Source organism: Maylandia zebra, linkage group LG7 (assembly GCF_041146795.1).
Source record: "Maylandia zebra isolate NMK-2024a linkage group LG7, Mzebra_GT3a, whole genome shotgun sequence".
NCBI lineage: Eukaryota > Metazoa > Chordata > Actinopteri > Cichliformes > Cichlidae > Maylandia > Maylandia zebra.
Genome location: NC_135173.1, coordinates 53,496,444 through 53,512,828, shown reverse-complemented (window position 1 = coordinate 53,512,828; position 16,385 = coordinate 53,496,444). Strand labels below are relative to the sequence as shown.

General features: G+C 40.8%; 1 protein-coding gene across 10 annotated transcripts in view; it reads right to left on the bottom strand.

Moving 5' to 3' along the window:
* Nucleotides 1-3,388: 3,388 nt before the first annotated feature.
* LOC101473317 (disabled homolog 2-interacting protein) overlaps nt 3,389-16,385 on the bottom strand; it is a 165,659-nt gene continuing 152,662 nt past the window's right edge. For 9 of the 10 annotated variants that reach the window (XM_004549828.5, XM_004549833.4, XM_076886663.1 and 6 more), the window contains 4 exons: nt 15,628-15,765; nt 9,590-9,792; nt 9,399-9,486; nt 3,389-7,678 (listed from right to left, as the gene is read on the bottom strand). In XM_004549828.5, coding sequence (XP_004549885.3) covers nt 7,511-7,678; nt 9,399-9,486; nt 9,590-9,792; nt 15,628-15,765 — 597 coding nt within the window. In that variant the 3' untranslated portion in view covers nt 3,389-7,510. The remainder of the gene's footprint in view (nt 7,679-9,398; nt 9,487-9,589; nt 9,793-15,627; nt 15,766-16,385) is intronic. The other variant, XM_076886664.1, reaches the window with a different exon arrangement.

Below are 16,385 nucleotides of genomic sequence, written 5' to 3'. Positions count from 1 at the left end.
CTGGAGATGTGTGGGTTCGTGCGGCCGTGATAACGACCTGATATTAATGTACGACTCGTGTGTGCGCTATTGTTATAGCACCTATGAGCGAATTCACCTGTGAGCTCATTAAAGGGCACCATTTGTCGCACATAATGGCACCGGGGTTGGCACTCTGAGTTGTTTACGCCGCCGTCTTCAACGAGGCTAATGGATGAATTTAAAAACGGCTCGCTTTTTACTCGCCTTAAGACGGCAGATCTGTTTCGCAGCACAGCCATCTGCCAATGTTTCCCCGACCTTCTGTTGCAGAGGCTGCCAGTGCCAGCTGATGCTGCAGCTCCGCCATCTTTAGTCATCACGGTTCTTTTGTCGCTGCTGCTAATAACCAGCGGTGCTCCGAAGCGCTTGCTCATGACCCCAGTTGGTGTGTGTAAAAGCACAGATTGGAAGAGTGTCACTACAATTATATCTTTAAATTCAAGTTCATCACTCTGTGCTTGCTTTGTTAGTTGTTGTTCTGTGTTAAGACCAGCCTGTGGGTTTCTCGTTTATAAAATGAAAAGGCTCGTCACATACAGTACCGTGCAAAAATCTTGTGGCACCCCTCATTTTTTTTTATATTTTGCTAGACAAATTGAGAATCGATGCAGGGTATTATTCAAATGTTCAAATATAAATGGAAGTAATGGTATATGAAACACAAATAATCACACAACTTCAGCCTTTTCTCCATTTCCTTTCCTTAACACCAGATGCATCAATTGGAGCTTTGTTTGTTTGTTGTTTTTTTAAGGTTAGCTACTTCTTTTACTTCTTTTTGTCTTGTACTTCCTCAAGTTTTTAATGACACAGTGCACACCATGCTGGAAAATGCCACATTTTCAGCTAATAGCTCTTTGGGAATCACTTTGTTGGTGAAACAGTACTATTTTAAGTCTGTCAAACTGTATTATCTTTGGCAATTTTCAGTATGTTGCGCTAATTAGCTAGGAAATCCCAACCATTAGCATAGGGTATGGTTAGGTTGCCAGATGATTGTGAGGAACACAGAAAGACACCAGTTTAGCTCAATGTGCATGTCTTTGGACTGTGGCAAAGAGCCAGGTACTGGAGAGAACCCCACAGACGCAGGGAGAACTCCACACAGAAAAGCCCCAGCTGGTTGCTGGATTCAGGATCTTCCACGAGCTCCTAGCTGTGATTTTCAAAATTAAAGTTATTATGAATACAGAAAAATCTGGGCAGATTTTGATCCACTGTGCAATATCCAGGAAGTGTCTGTTTTTTTTTTTTGATGAAGCATTTTAGTTAGATCAAAACTGGATTGAAGGGGAAATGATGTATGCACTCCGCATTGGACGGGAAACCATCTCATCTGAAGCAGGTGACTGTGTTTTTTCAACTTTTGGTATCTTTGAATCCTGAATCTGACCACTGGGCACCGGTAAGGCTAGTCATTAGTAGATGGACCGATCCGATATTACCTATCGGTATCGGTCCGATACTGACCCAAATTACTGGATCGGATATCGGCGAGAAATAAAAAATGTAATCCGATCCATTAAATATCAATAAAGGACCTCACAAAACTTGCTACACAGCGTAACTCGGCTCATAACTGTAGCACGTGATAGAGCGGCTGTGTGTATTTGTAGCCTTGCTACCAAACCAGCATTTCATCTCAGAGAAAGTGATCCCAGAGAGAAGTAAAGTAAGTGTATAACATTATCTCTGAATGTCTGTAAAGCATTCCCATGTTAAGCTTAACAACAGACATGTGGAGCGACTGCCTCTTCTCTCCCTCTCTCCTGCTGCTACTTCAATCGTGAAACTGATCAATGATCAGCTGATCGGCTTTTCTGTCGGAGTCCGTCTCTCTTCTTTGTTTTTGGCCCACTTCTCACCAGAAAGAGGAAACCAGCGCCTGAACAACAGCAGCACGTTTAACCTTGATAAGCTGTTGTTAGAATTTATTTAACATTACTTTCTACACCAGGATCATTTTCTGCGTAGCTGACGGCTGGTAACTGTGCAGGGGCGGATCTAGCAAAGTTTAGCCAGGGGGGCCGATGGGGCATGAACAGGGAAAAGGGGACACAAAGACATACTTTTCTTTCTTATTCTCATTTAAAATGTCTAGCTTTTAATAAATAATTATCTGACTCTTACACCCAAAGTTTTAATCTGATGTATAGAAGTCCATTACTGTATATAGTAACTGTTAAGTCTAATATACCCTAGTAAGCTATAGTACTTTTTCCTTTGTGAAAGTACCATCTGTGAATTCTGCAATTCTGTTGAAGAAAGATGTTGAATCTATTTAATTATTCTTGAAAAATAAGTTATTTCTGTACATTTTTCCCCCCTGCATCAAATTAAATTTGATTAGATCGATTAAGCATCATGAGGTGGAGGGTGGGGGGTGGTTCCCTATTTTTTTTTTGCTGGGAGTTTGCAACCCTATTAGTTAGGTTGCTTAATATTTCTGCTAAGTACTCTTTAAAATACCAGAATAGGGAGGATGGTGCAGGTTTAAGTTTATTAGATTGATCAGTGTTGCTGAACTATGACATATTTTGGACACAGTGTATTTTTTACATACAGGTATAACAGAATAGCTTTAGTGTTGTTATTTATTTAAACTTGGGTATAAACTTATACAAAATGCAGCAAGATATTAAAAAAACGTTTTGATTAAAAAAAACACTATCGGATTCATATCGGTATCGGACATAAAAAAAAAGTGGTATCGTGCCATCTCTAGTTATTAGTAGTAATAATGCTTTTTTTTGTAGTTTAGAGTTTTTAGAAGCCTGACATGCTAAACATGTGCCTTTGCTGCAGGGAGACACTTGTTCCACTTGGGCAAAGAAATAAGTGAGCTTCACAGAGAACAAGAAGGCCTTTCCTGTAAAACACACCAGTTCGTGTGGTTGGCTGTTACAAATAAACCTAATACAATTTGAATATTTTCAAAGTACATTTCTATTTTCTTTCTGTTGCACTTAGAACAGTTATGATGTTTTTTTAAAAAATATAATTTTCAGCTCACTTTACAGGAATTTCAACAAAATTGCTACAAGCTTCAGGCCTGTTTTAATTTTTTACCCGATGTGGGGAATGACAATCAGGCAGTATGTAGGTCAGACTTGCTGAGCGAAACAGACACTACTTAAACTGTACTTCCACAAAAAAAAGCTGCCTTTGCCTTTGGACCCTGCTACTGAGCATATGTTCTCTCTAGCTGTTTGTCATCTATCACAGCCTGCCTGAGTATTTAATGAACACGTGATTCATCTGTTACACTGTCAAACTAAGCTCCATTTATTCTATCAGAGAAGCAGAATAAGTGTGATGGATACCAGCACGTGTGAGGCGATGAGACAAAAGACAGAAAGGCACACGATTTTAAAATAGCTAAATAAAACTTTAATAGGTCTAGTTGCAAATGTACATAAATTGCACAGCCACATTTTGTCAACACAAACTCCTCTGTACATTATTGTTTTGTCACTGTCGTCAAAGGAAGCAGAATCCAGCAAATACTTTATACTTTCAACATACTTACAAAAGTATTTTCTACAAGATAATAGAAAACATACAACATCTCTTACTTTATTTATAGCTTTATATTTCAATTCATCTTTAGTCGGATTGGCTGAACTGTGTGTGAAGAGAGACCTCATGGTTTCCTGATTTATAAAAGTAGACCATAAAAAAAACAAAACAACAACAACAAAAAACCAACACAAAACAAAGCTGAAACATGAGGAGTCGAATTATAAACCAAAAACTGCAATGCCTCTTCTACTTGTATCTGTTTAAGAAGTACTGGTGGGATAAATGTGGCAAGGTTGTATCAGTGTAACTATTGTAAACTTCAAAGTGAGACTATGTGACTTTCATAGTTTAACAGCTACAGGTAAACTGCTAAAATACGTTTGTTTGTTTTTTTGCTAAAAAGCATGAGCTATTTCTTAATTCAGAATAGCTAATGCTATTAAGCTAGTTACTGGTACATATCTTACTAGTTGCTAAAATGCTAAGCTACATACTATATTTTTTAACACCAAAATTCCAAATAATTTGGTCAAATAACAAATATCCCTCAACTTCATGGTGATTTAGTGCCAGTGCAAAGCTACTGATCAGTACGGTACCTTTTTTGTAAAACTGACCTGCAAACATTAGCTAATTGTAATCTTGTGTGTTATATCTTTTATATATGCTAATGCCCAAACCTATGAAAGAAAAACTGTATCAAAGTTATTCTTAGTTACTCTATAAAATCTGCCTTAATGACATATTATCAAATTTATTTTTTTCCCTTTAATGGGCTCCATGTAAAGTAATTAGCCAAATAGTAGAGTTTTAAACAGTCGAGCATTTAGCAGAAATGCTAAGCTATCGAGCGCAACAGTGTCGCCCATGATTTTAATGGCTCTGGTTCCAGAAGTGAATTCCCATTCATTTTCTCCAGTGATGTTTCAGGAAATCCTTATATGAAGAGTTTTAAGCCTTGAACCAAGCCATATAACTGTAAAAAGATGATGTGGCTCAAAAAACACTGTAAAAGACTGACTGTACATAGTTACTTTTAAGAGTGAAAGAACTCCCAAATCTCAGCTTCCCCATCAAAGAGCTTTAAAAAAAAAAAAAAAAAAAAAAAAAAAAAAACTAAAACAAAACAACTAAAAAACAATTTGATCCTTCTTCCTTCCTTGATGGATAATACTTATTGGGTTATGATATATCTCATAATCAAAATCTCTGAGGAGAATATGAATGAGATTCTTACTTCCAGAACCCCACTGTTGACCTCTGTACTAACAGTAACACCAGTGCACCACAGTCTGAAAACAGACTCACTAATGTGCCTTTAACCGTAAAATGTGCCAAAAAATTTGCTAATGGTACCAAACAGTCAGCAAATGCTACCAATGAAAACAGTACGCAGCGTATTTATTGCTATCTAAATTGAAGAGCTGTTTCTACTTGTCAAAGTGACACAGTCTGACTTTCACCTATGCAGATATTTCTACAGGCGGTTAGACGTCGGGTGAGATGTGAAAAGTCGTGTGAACTCATCAGTCTGAGGCAATTTGTTCTGGTTCAGAGAAGGAGGGGTCACATCGTTGAGAATCTCATACAAAATGTTGTGAATTCGCCATATCATAAAAATCCCTTACTTCAATTTTAAACTTTGCCACATTTTTAATCACCTGAAAAAACAACAACCAAAAAAAAAAAAAGCTAATTACAAACATCAACCACTGAACGTAAAAGTGCATAGAGCTAGACTGATGAGAAATACAGGATTGTGCTTTTGAATCTCGAGACTGGACTCGACTTGGCCTGTAACCAATGAAGAAGTACATCCCAAGAGTCAAACTCCGACTTATTTTTTTTTTTTTGGCTAGCAATAACACACTCTAAATACAAAAGAAACCAACAACTTTAAACAGAGAACACTGAAAGGTTAAATTTGATTGTATAGTTCTACCCAATGAGGACAGATGACTTGACTGAGCTGTTTCATATTTACAGTATCCATAATGGTACAGCAGAGTCTGAGCACAAGATACATTTACAAAAAGCTCTGTTAACATTAGGTAAAAATAGTGTGAGCATTTTATTTACACTATCCCAGGCTGCCCAGCCTTTTAATACACTCAGTTACACATCATATATTCACGTCATGTCTGAAAAAAGCCTCTCGTCATCATCATCATCACCATCATCATCGTTCAGCTAGCAATCAGAGAAAACAAATGGTGACGCTACTATTGGCTATAGAGCAAGGATGAAGCATGCGCGGCCTCACGCTTGATGTATAGTTTGTTACAGAGTGAGAAAAACAGCTACAAAAATATCCAAAATACAGAGATGGTTGGGATGGATGGAGGGATTAAAAGGACCAAACCCTGTGTTAAGACCAACTGTGAGTTAGCATCTTCACATTCAGAAGAACAAGATAAAGAAAGGTGGGAGTAAGAGGGGGGAGAAGGAAAAAAAAAAAAGCGAGACAACGATGATGTCACTGGGATCACAGTTTGGATGCAGCATACTTCATAACCACGGACAAATAAAGCATCGAGAGCGCAAAAAATGTCAGGACTGGGGGTGTAGGGGGCGCGCCTTGTAACGGCTCATCAGTCCAGTGTATAGTATGAGCGAGCGCGTTTAAGCGCATCTCTCAATAGCTCTTGTGCAACTAGAGAAAATCAGAAAAAGACCACGCACAGAACTCGTGATTGATAATCTTTGCCTTCAAGAGCAGCGATGAGCACCGGGGTGAGACCAGATCGCTCCCGTCTCTCGCGCCGTATGTAAAGGGTTACGCGTCGTGGGATTACTCTGAAGGATGACCGAGGTGCTCGCGACTGCTCGGCAGCGTGGCCTCCCTCTCTCCAGGGCTCCAAAGCAAGCTACACGCGACAGTCTTTCCATCGGAAGAGAAGAAAAATAAAACTCGGAAATAAAGGGCTGCTTTTATATTTGAGATTATCAAATATAGGTATAATATGTGTATAATCTATAGAAGGAAAAAAAACTGCATACATCTATTTAAAATTTCATGAATATAGTATCACATAGAATTCATTTAGTTAAGTGTTTATAATACATCTGTAACACGTTTGTTTCTTTACAAATCCACAGTATGAGTTGTGCCAGTATAACTTTTTTTTTTCTTGTTTGTTTTTTTGCAGAAAAAAAGCTGCTGGGGAGATGTGGGAGAAAGTCGAGGTGTGTTCCTTACTTAAGGCCTTTCATGTACCAATAGCTGTTCGCAAAGTGCACTACGTAGGGAAAGGAGGGGGGTGGGGAGGGGGTTGGTCAGGGGATGCTCAGGAACACACACTCGGCAGCGGAAAGGGAAACGTAGATTGTTTTGGATTAAAAATATCAATTTTCTTTTAATAAGCTCTTATTTGGTTCTTTAAAATAAAGCACTAGTAATCCTCTCGAGAAACTAAAGTGATAATCCTCAGTACGTGCTGTTGGTTTTGAAGTGGATCCACCTGGTCATCAAGAAGGACGAGAAGAAGAACGAGAGAGGAGGGTTGCGAGGGTGACCGTGTCTGGCGGTCGTCACTGTGTTTGGGTATATAGTGGTTCGTCCCAGGCTTTGACAGCGGCGTGAATTGTCCCAGCAAACTACGTGCGTCCATTGGCAAACAGCTTCGAGTTCTATATATACACACAAGCTCCGCCCCACCTCCTCTGGCCATCACCCTCATAAATGAAGGCCGTCTGGTGATCTGTCCGTCAGCGTTGAAGTTCTGCCTTTTCTGGCTGGCCCCTCAAAAGAGTGGCGCCCTCACTCCTACACTGTCTCCAACAAAACAAAACAAAAGAAAAAAAGGAAACGTCTGGCTTATAAAACAGACTCACGCACGCACACGCCTGCAGTCTCGCAGTCTTTCAAACAGACATGCATCCACGTATGCACGTAGACATCCACGCGCTGAACAGCTGTACACGCTCGGGCGGTCAACTCTCGCTCGGGGCAGACGCCGGGTCTTTCTTAGCAGTTGCTGCTGTTCCTAAATTCTCCGTTTTCCGTGATCTGCAGTTTGGTGGGGTTGGTGGGGGAGATGCCGTTGCGCGTCTGCATGTTGTAGCGCTCCTTCAGCTGGCTGAGAGCGCTCATCAGACGGGCGTTGGCAGCATCCAGTGATGCTATGCGCTTCTCCTGTGAATGCACATGAACACAGTAAGACCCGGGAAAAAATTCCAATATTACAGCTTCCTCATCAGTTGGAGGAGAAACGTGACGTTCTTATTCGTCCCCATCCTAACCTGCTGATATCTGCTCTACAACCAAGCTTTGTTAATGTCATGAGCTTGTTTTAAATGAGCGGTAAAGTGAAGCTGACACTGATGTGCAAACAAACTGCAAACTAACTGTCATGTTTATATTTTATTAAGGTTTAGGGTTAGATTGACATGGGTGTGGCTGCTTTGAGTGACAGCTACGTGCTAACTAGGCTGCTAACTGTCTGCGTAGGCTTCCCATCTGGATCGAGGCGCTTTATATTTTAAGGTAAAGACTCCAAAATAACAGAAAATCCCAACAATCAGGTTACACCCTGTGAGAATGCATTTGGCAACAGTTGGAAGGAAAAACTCCCTTTTAACAGGAAGAAACCTCTGACAGACCCAGGCTTGGGGAGGGGCAGCCGTCTGTGGCGACCAGTTGGGGCTGAGGGGAGGAAGACTGGCTATAAAGACCAAGACTGTCATTCAGTTTTAGTAGAAATTTTTTAGTTTGGTTTTTTGTATGCTATTAAGCATTTATTAGCATGTGTTTGTGTTGTGAAGCTGAAGACTATGGATGCAGCTTGCTAACTAAACTAGCATTGACTAACACCCTCGTCTATAAATATGGTGGTCTTTGGCTCCAAAAGACCAACCTGCCAGCAGCCAAATACGCTAATGCTGCTAGAGGCTTTAAAACACAAATCCACAAACCAGTGGGTAGAATTCACTGTGATTATGTCCATCTTTTACATACAGTCTTTTGTTGTAAATGGCTAATTTCAAACACGCCCCGTTCACGAGGCCTGACTGATCTCCTGTGGTGAAGTTTTAAGTGTACTCTGTGTAGTTTAACGCAGATAAAAACTGCATTTTAAAAAATACATCAACTTCCTGTCCCGGTCCACTAAAGCAGTCTTCACTCCCCGTCTTTGCAATGACCTTTTTTATTTGCCTTCTATCTGCGCTTGTGTACCGAGGCTGACAGTTCATTGCCTTACTGCAGCGCACGTGTTTGTAGATGCAAACTCTCATTACTGTGTGTGTGACAGAGATTATTTGCCAATGCATGTTTGCGTCTGTGTAAACATCAGTTGCATTTCTTTGTCAAAGACGCTGTGAAACACCTAAGCTACAAAGATGCAGATTTGCTCTTAATTGTGTGCTGGTGTTTGCACTTACAGCTCTAACACACACACAAGCAGGACGGTTTAATCCTTTTATACAGCCGGTAAAATTCATACCTGCACAATCATTCTCTGGTGACAGTTACAAACCCAACGACAAACATTCAAAATTCCTTAAAAATGCTCAAAAAGAACAGTTTTTCTTTTAAGTTAGATTTTCATGCAATTTTACACAAATATGAACCACTGTGGATTATAGAGGTGCTACATGCTGACAGACAACCAGATAAGACACTTTTGTTTTATAAGGAGGAGTGGGAGGGAGCTGAGAAATTCTGCTCAGCCATCCAAGCTTGTCAATGCCACAGCTAGACAGCTATGAATTAAACATCTCTTTGTATTTCAGTGACCCTTTGTTTCCTCATGTAGGAGAAGCAAGTGACAGCACATACAAATTTAAAACGCGCAGATGAAAAGTATCCACAAAGCCATACGCAGCCCGCGGTGGGGTCGCTACGGTGGACTGACCTGTGCGTCGATGATCTTCTGTTTAGAGTCTACCACCGCCTGCATGTCAGAATGATCCTTCTTCAGCTCCTCCTCCACCGACATTAACCTGGGAAGATAAACAAAGACAGGGCAGAGTTAGAGGGGCTGTGAAACGCTGCATCCCAAAATACATCTCAGCAAATCTGCCTCTTCTTCCTCTTTTCCCCTGCCTGCTGATGATGCTCTTCATCTGGAGGTCTTTGTCGTCCTGCTGTCTGCGCAAGCGCTCCTCTGACTCCTCCAGCCGGGCCTGGTACTCCATCAGCACCTTCTGGGCCTGCTCGTCCTGACCCTTCAGACGGGCCTCGTACTCCTCCAGCTTCTGCACCGACGCCCGCAGTTTCTCTTGCAGCACCGCGATCTCCTGCTGGTACTGAACAGAGAAGCGGAGCGTTGAGGACACTCTCATCATCGCGTTTTGTTATCAACGTTATCATCAGCCCTAGCAGCGGGGTCCCCTTCTTCATTACCACGAGACGAGAACAAAAAACGGCAATCTCTCAATCAGACCTGGGACTGTGCTGCTTTGTGTTTGAGATGGAGTATAATTTTGGTCTAGAGGGAATTACTGTGGGACATTTTATATGGAATGTCATGATAGCACATTGAAAAACACTGACTGACATCACGGTGCATTTGAGGAGCCCAGTTAAGCTTTTATTGCCCCCCAAAATACTAAGTGGTGTTAGAAGGTTTCCAAAGGCAGCCTCTGTTCTGGATCTGAAACCAATGACCTACTGAGACATGTAACTGGCAAAAAGAAAGAAAAATCAAAGCAAGAGAGAAGGGAGGAAAAAGGGAATTTTGAATAAAGAGGAGGTGATAAGAAAAGGATGCAACCAGTGAAGCAGAGACTTCTCTTCAGCAAGTAGACTGCATATAAAAGACAGATGTAGCCACCATGACATCATATAGCTCTGAAACTTTTTCATAAAATTAACAGTGGGCTGTAAGCCCGTTTTCCCATACACTTATTTTTAAAATCAGACATGCTCAAAGTGGGATTCGCCCCCTGCTGGCGATTAGAAAGATTGCAGTTTTAAGGCTTATATTGGCTTTAAGACTCAGCAGCTATGGCCATCTTTAATACACAGCCTATGCGTCAGAGAAAAGGAAACAAGTAGAGGAATCAAACATTTTTTGATGTCTAAACAGTCTAAAGCTGGGGTGGGCAACATTTTTGGCAACCTGCTAGTGACTAATTCTTGGACTTGCATCCAGTCGTTTTTGCCTAATGATTGCCGGTTGCCAAGGCAGTCACCAACCAGTCTTTAAGCCTGTGCGCTTAAAACATCAAAGATCACACATTGAGAAACCAACTACAAACACGACCTAAACCTGTGGACAGAACCTCCGACATTGCCATTCCTCAAGCCTCACTGCTAATTTATAATAATATAATTTTATTTATATTATGCCGTATCACAACAATAGTCGCCTTGTTCATATTATAAGGAAAGGCCCTACATTAATAAAGAGAAACCCCTCAATCAGATGAACCCCTATGTGCAAGCACAATCAGATCCAATTACAAAGCGAGGACTTCGCTCACTCTGTACCCGTTCACTCTTATTTACCCATGTCACACTACTGCTTTCCATGGGGATATTTTCCCCATCAGCCCTCTTGTTCCCAGCAGTACGAGTGACCTCCATAGATTCATCGGCTGCTCTACCCTTTTTCCACTTCTCTCTCCATCTCTGATATCCCAGATGTTCTTGTCACTAGATCCCCTGAGAACAAATGACATCTGCTGTATCTGAAGTTCCTTTGTTCTGTCCTCGGTCCCTGCACTGGTCTGCTTCAAATGCAGCAAACATCGACCCAATGTTTTCCTTATGCTGTCTTCTTACCGGCGTTCTCGCTTTCCATCGAACCCAAAGAAAATCAAGCAGCTGTAGCAGCTGTCAAACCTTTTCTGCTATCCGCAGAAAAAAAAGAAAAAAATCACCTCCTTTCATCATCCTCTTCTCTCTCTGTATGTGTCGAAAGGGTTAGAACATTTGTTCAAGCAGCTATTTTGACACGTAATGTTTTGTTTTTGAATATTTATCGCCATGAAGATTTTACTAAAATATAACCCTGTGCCTTTGCAACGCAAAGCGCCGCTAAATATTGATGTATTTCAGCCAAAGACACAAAGAAGATCTGACTTATTTCAGTCATACTGTCTCCCTTTGCAGATGTGCATCTGATATTCAAGCAGGCTAAAAAAAATTAACACATATGAATATTGATAACACAGACCAGAAGAAGAGAGAGCTCGGGAAACAAAGGCGATCTGGACAGATGCATCTGTGCAAGTGTTGTCCTGATGTTACGCCTGATGGCTTTCCTGGGTTATATTTCTATTATTGCTGACATCCGTGTAGCTCTCACAGGACAGTTAAGTCAAAATAGAAGCCCAACGGAAAACACTGGAAGGAGGTTTGTTCAATTTTGTGGTTTTTAGACTAACCAGCATAGTTAAAAACCAAGAGTCTGTTTTTGTAGGAGGTTTCTTCCTGTTAAAAGGGAGTTTTTCCTTCCCACTGTCGCCAAGTGCTTGCTCATAGAGGGTCATCTGATTGTTGGGGTCCTCTCTGTATCTTTATCTTGCAATATAAAGTGGCATGAGGTGACTGTTGTTGTAATTTGGAGCTATATAAATAAATCTGAATTGAACTGAATTTAGTATAATTAATGCAGCCCTGAAAAAAAATACATACTATAAATATTTTCAGTCCCTGAGTCAAAACGTTGCATCATTTCTTCCAGCAACTTTGAGCCCCCGTACTTTCTTAGGCAAGACCAGTTTTACAGTACTGTGTAAAGGTCTCAGGTCCTGTGTCAGGTCTTTGCTGGGTTTTTTCACCCTATTTCTTAAGGAGTTTCAGATACTGTATATCTGCTAGTAGATAGTTTTTAGGCCTTGTCCTCCACATCCAGTTAGCTCATTTTTTTAGGAACATATTGCACACCGTGTCGTTATATGATCAGGTTTGGGCTAGTGGGAATCACTGTGTTGGTGCAAAAAAATGCCATTTGTATCGTCTTTGGCATTTCATGTAGATTAAACTGAAGAAATTGGAACAAAATGATGTGTTTTTGCAACAGGCTGCGTATTTATGCTTGAATGAGTCATAGGTCAGTTTGGAAGCAAAATATAAACAAGTGACGGATGCCTCAAGACTTCTGCACGCGACTGTATAGAGATTCTCGGATGACTCTGCCATTGTGGGCTGTATCAGGGATGGACAGGAGGAGTACAGGAGTGTGGTGGACAGCTTTGTCGAGTGGTATGAGCTAAATCACCTACAACTTAACATCACAAAGACAAAAGAACTGATTATGGACTTTAGGAAGCAGGCTCCTCCTCCTAACCCTGTCACCATAAGAGGGGCTGATGTGGAGATCGTTGAGGACTACCGGTACCTGGGGGTACGCTTGGACTGTAAACTATCACTCGGTGTTGGAGAGCGTCGTGTTCTTTGCAGCTGTGTGCTGGGGAAGTGGGGTGAAGACAGCTGATGCCAACAGGCTAAACAAACTGATTAAAAAGGCTGGTTCTGTCCTGGGTGTCAGACTTGAGAACCTGGAGGTGGTGTCTGAAAGGAGAATGCTAAAAAAGCTTCTTTCTATCATGGACAACCCCTCCCACCCCATGCATGCCCCCATGGTGGACCATCGGAGCAAACGCAGCCAAAGCCTCATTGCCCCGAAATGCAGAACTGACCGCCACAGTAAATCCTTTGTACCAGTGGCAATAAGACTGTATAACTCTTCCTCACTCTGTAGGTGATTTTCCTGAGACTATTACCAATGTTATTCTGTTCCCTTTCAGACTGTGCACCACTAGCACTTTATATAGCCTCTGTAGGAATTATATCTCACTTATCTTAACTGCACTACTGTATAGCTCTGTGTAAATAATCATTCTGTACATACGATAATTTTTAACCCTACAACTGTTTACAACTTGCACAGTTCCCATTTCTGTATAGCTGTATATCTCAGATTTCTGTAAAGTTATTTATTTCATATTCTGTATAGTTTTTCATATTTATATCCTGTTCATATCCTGTACATAGCTTGTACTCACTACAGCCTGTACATACTTATAGTTATAGAATATTCACAACATACTTCATACCGTGTACATTATAACATACCATAATAGACCCATTTCTGTAATATACTCACATATCTATATTATTGCTAATATATATTGTAATATATCTATATCACTAAAGCACTTCTGGATGGATGCAAACTGCATTTCGTTGCCCTGTACCTGTGCATGTGCAATGACAATAAAGTTGAATTCTAATTCTAATTCTAATTCAATATTACCCAACAGTACCTTATTGAATATTTGTTTCATCCCCCATCATATGCTGCTACTCCCTTTATTCTATTGCACAATACTTTGGCACTTTGTAGAATCGCCTGCACTGACAGTTAAGTTATTTATTCACCAGGATATAGTTATATATATTACTTCGTTAGAGTTATTTGATACTATGTCTTGCACTATCCTACTGTATATTACTGTATACTACTATTCTTACTGTATATATTGTATATCTTATTCATCTGTTCCTCTGTCTCTCCTGCTGCTTTGAGCATGTACATGACAAAAGAATTTCCCTCGGGATAAATAAAGTTATTCTTATTCTTATAGCATGTGAAACTTTAAATCTACATTTTTCGACCAAGCTGATGTTCTAACCTACTTTTCCTTCTGTGTCAAAATCATTTTCAGGTGCTGGGGGGAGTGAGCATTGAGTGATCCTAACAGGAGAGATTCATTAATCAAATTGATTAGATACTCACACTACTAACTAGATTGCCAGGATACCGTTGACACAAATTAAATTAACCATCGAGAACAAAATGAGCACAAAATGTAAACGTATCTGTTATATTGAAACACACACTGTGCAGGTAGTCAGCAAACGCTCTATTTAAGTAAAAATACACGTAGCATTTATTTTTTACATGGGTCTATTATGTCCGTATAGTGAAGACTGTATAGACCATTAGCTGCAGGAGCGTCTAAGCCACTCTCGAACGATTCCTGTCTTGTTAGCGGCTCTGCTATTTTAAGGTGGCTGTGGCTTTCTTTGTTAACACTGAAGTTATTGCCTTCTTTGGTCGCTCTCCCTGCCGGGGCTGCTGGCTTCTATAACGCACGAGCTACGCCGGAATGACAGGTTTGTATTCATCATGGATTTACAAAAAAATACATAAAGAAAAAGAAAAAAGAAGAAGGGTGGGTGGGACATGCGACAAGCCAACCAAAGAATGGAAGCTGAGAGTGAACGGCTGTAAAGGTAGCTCAGCAGAGAAGCAGCGAACGTAGGCAGAGGAAGCAGCAAAAAGCCTCTTTATGTCCCCGTCTCTCACACCGATGCAAGCACACACAAGCTGCAAGACATCTGTGTGGATGCTGCATGTGGATACACACACATGCACACGGACACACCTGGTTTGGACAATAAATTCTGTGTTAAACATAGCCAGAAAGGATTAAGGGGACATTTTTTTGGTTTTTTCTGGAGGTGAAGGGAGATTTTAACTCTCACACACACTTCATTTCTAGTTATTTTCAAAGTTTAGCTTTTTAAATGTGACAGAACTGCATAATAATATATACTCTAATATTCACAGCTTTTCGGATTTTACTAAAAAGCCTAACGCATTCATCAAGAAAATGAGATTAATGAAGCCGCTGCTGTCAGCACTGGAGCTTGTTGATATTCTTGCCTGCTATATTTAGCTTCACAATTATTTGCTCATGATAACTACCTCCTGCTGTAGCTATGATTTTCCCGCAGCTGCATAAATGTCCAAAAACATCGCAGATAAACAGCTGGACTATCACCAAAAAGTCAGTTTTTTTCAATTGTATTATTTTGCACAAAATGAAGCCATTTCCCTTACTTTTATGTTGGAAATATGCACACTGTGGCTTTTTGCTGTGACAATTTGGCTCAGAGACAAGGGCAAAGTTTAAATAAGAAAATAAAACCCCCAAAATAAAGAAAAAAAATCGTGAGGTAATTGAGTGTAGAAGGGGGGCTTTTCAGGAAGGGAAGTGTGTGTGAGTGATAAAGAAAAGAAAGGACAGTTCAGTGGGGGGTGTCAGGGCTGAAGGTTGTGGTGGTTTGTGAAAAAGGAGAGGGGAGGGGGGGTGCTGGGGGTAGGGGGTCGGATGGCAGGTTACCTTCTCCACCTGAGTTAGATCCTCTCTGTTTCTCAGTGACTCGGGCTCCATCCCCTCATGGTCTAAAAACTGCACATTCATATTCAATAGCCAGGCTGCTGTGCGGTCCAACGCACTGGGGTTCACTGGGGAGGGGGCCTAGTAAAACCAACACAAAACACACACACACACATACACACACATACATGAGAGCAAGTGACAAGCAGGAGGGGAGAGGGGGAGGAGGGAGTTTGCAATATCACCACAGAAACAACAGAAAAAAAACAAAACAAAAAAAACAAAAGAAGCTTGAAATGCATCGACTCATCTGGACTGAAAGCAGCAGGTGGAATGGATACAGGCTCACGCAAACCTGTAGCACACGCTCTCTGAAGCAGGTTTTTAAACACGTGGGAGTGAGAGCAGCTATAGTGTCACACTGGCAGCGAGGGAAAGTAAACACTGTAAGATTCAATACCTGCGCCGAAATCTACCTTGAGGCACAGGCTAGCAGTCATCTAACATTACTATCTGCTGAGGTTTTTTGTTTGTTGTTGCTTTTTAAAAAAAATAATAATAATAATTTTAGTCAGACACTCATTTGCATTTAAGCAGTTTGAGAGAAAACGTATCTGAATTAAACACGTCAAACTGCACATATTTATACATGTGATGTGAGTGAAACTTTACTAAGCTGTTGGCTTTCGTGTTCTCATTAATGATTCTTCACTATACTGTCCCACAGTAGCAGTAGCAACAAAACATCTACCGTAATTGTC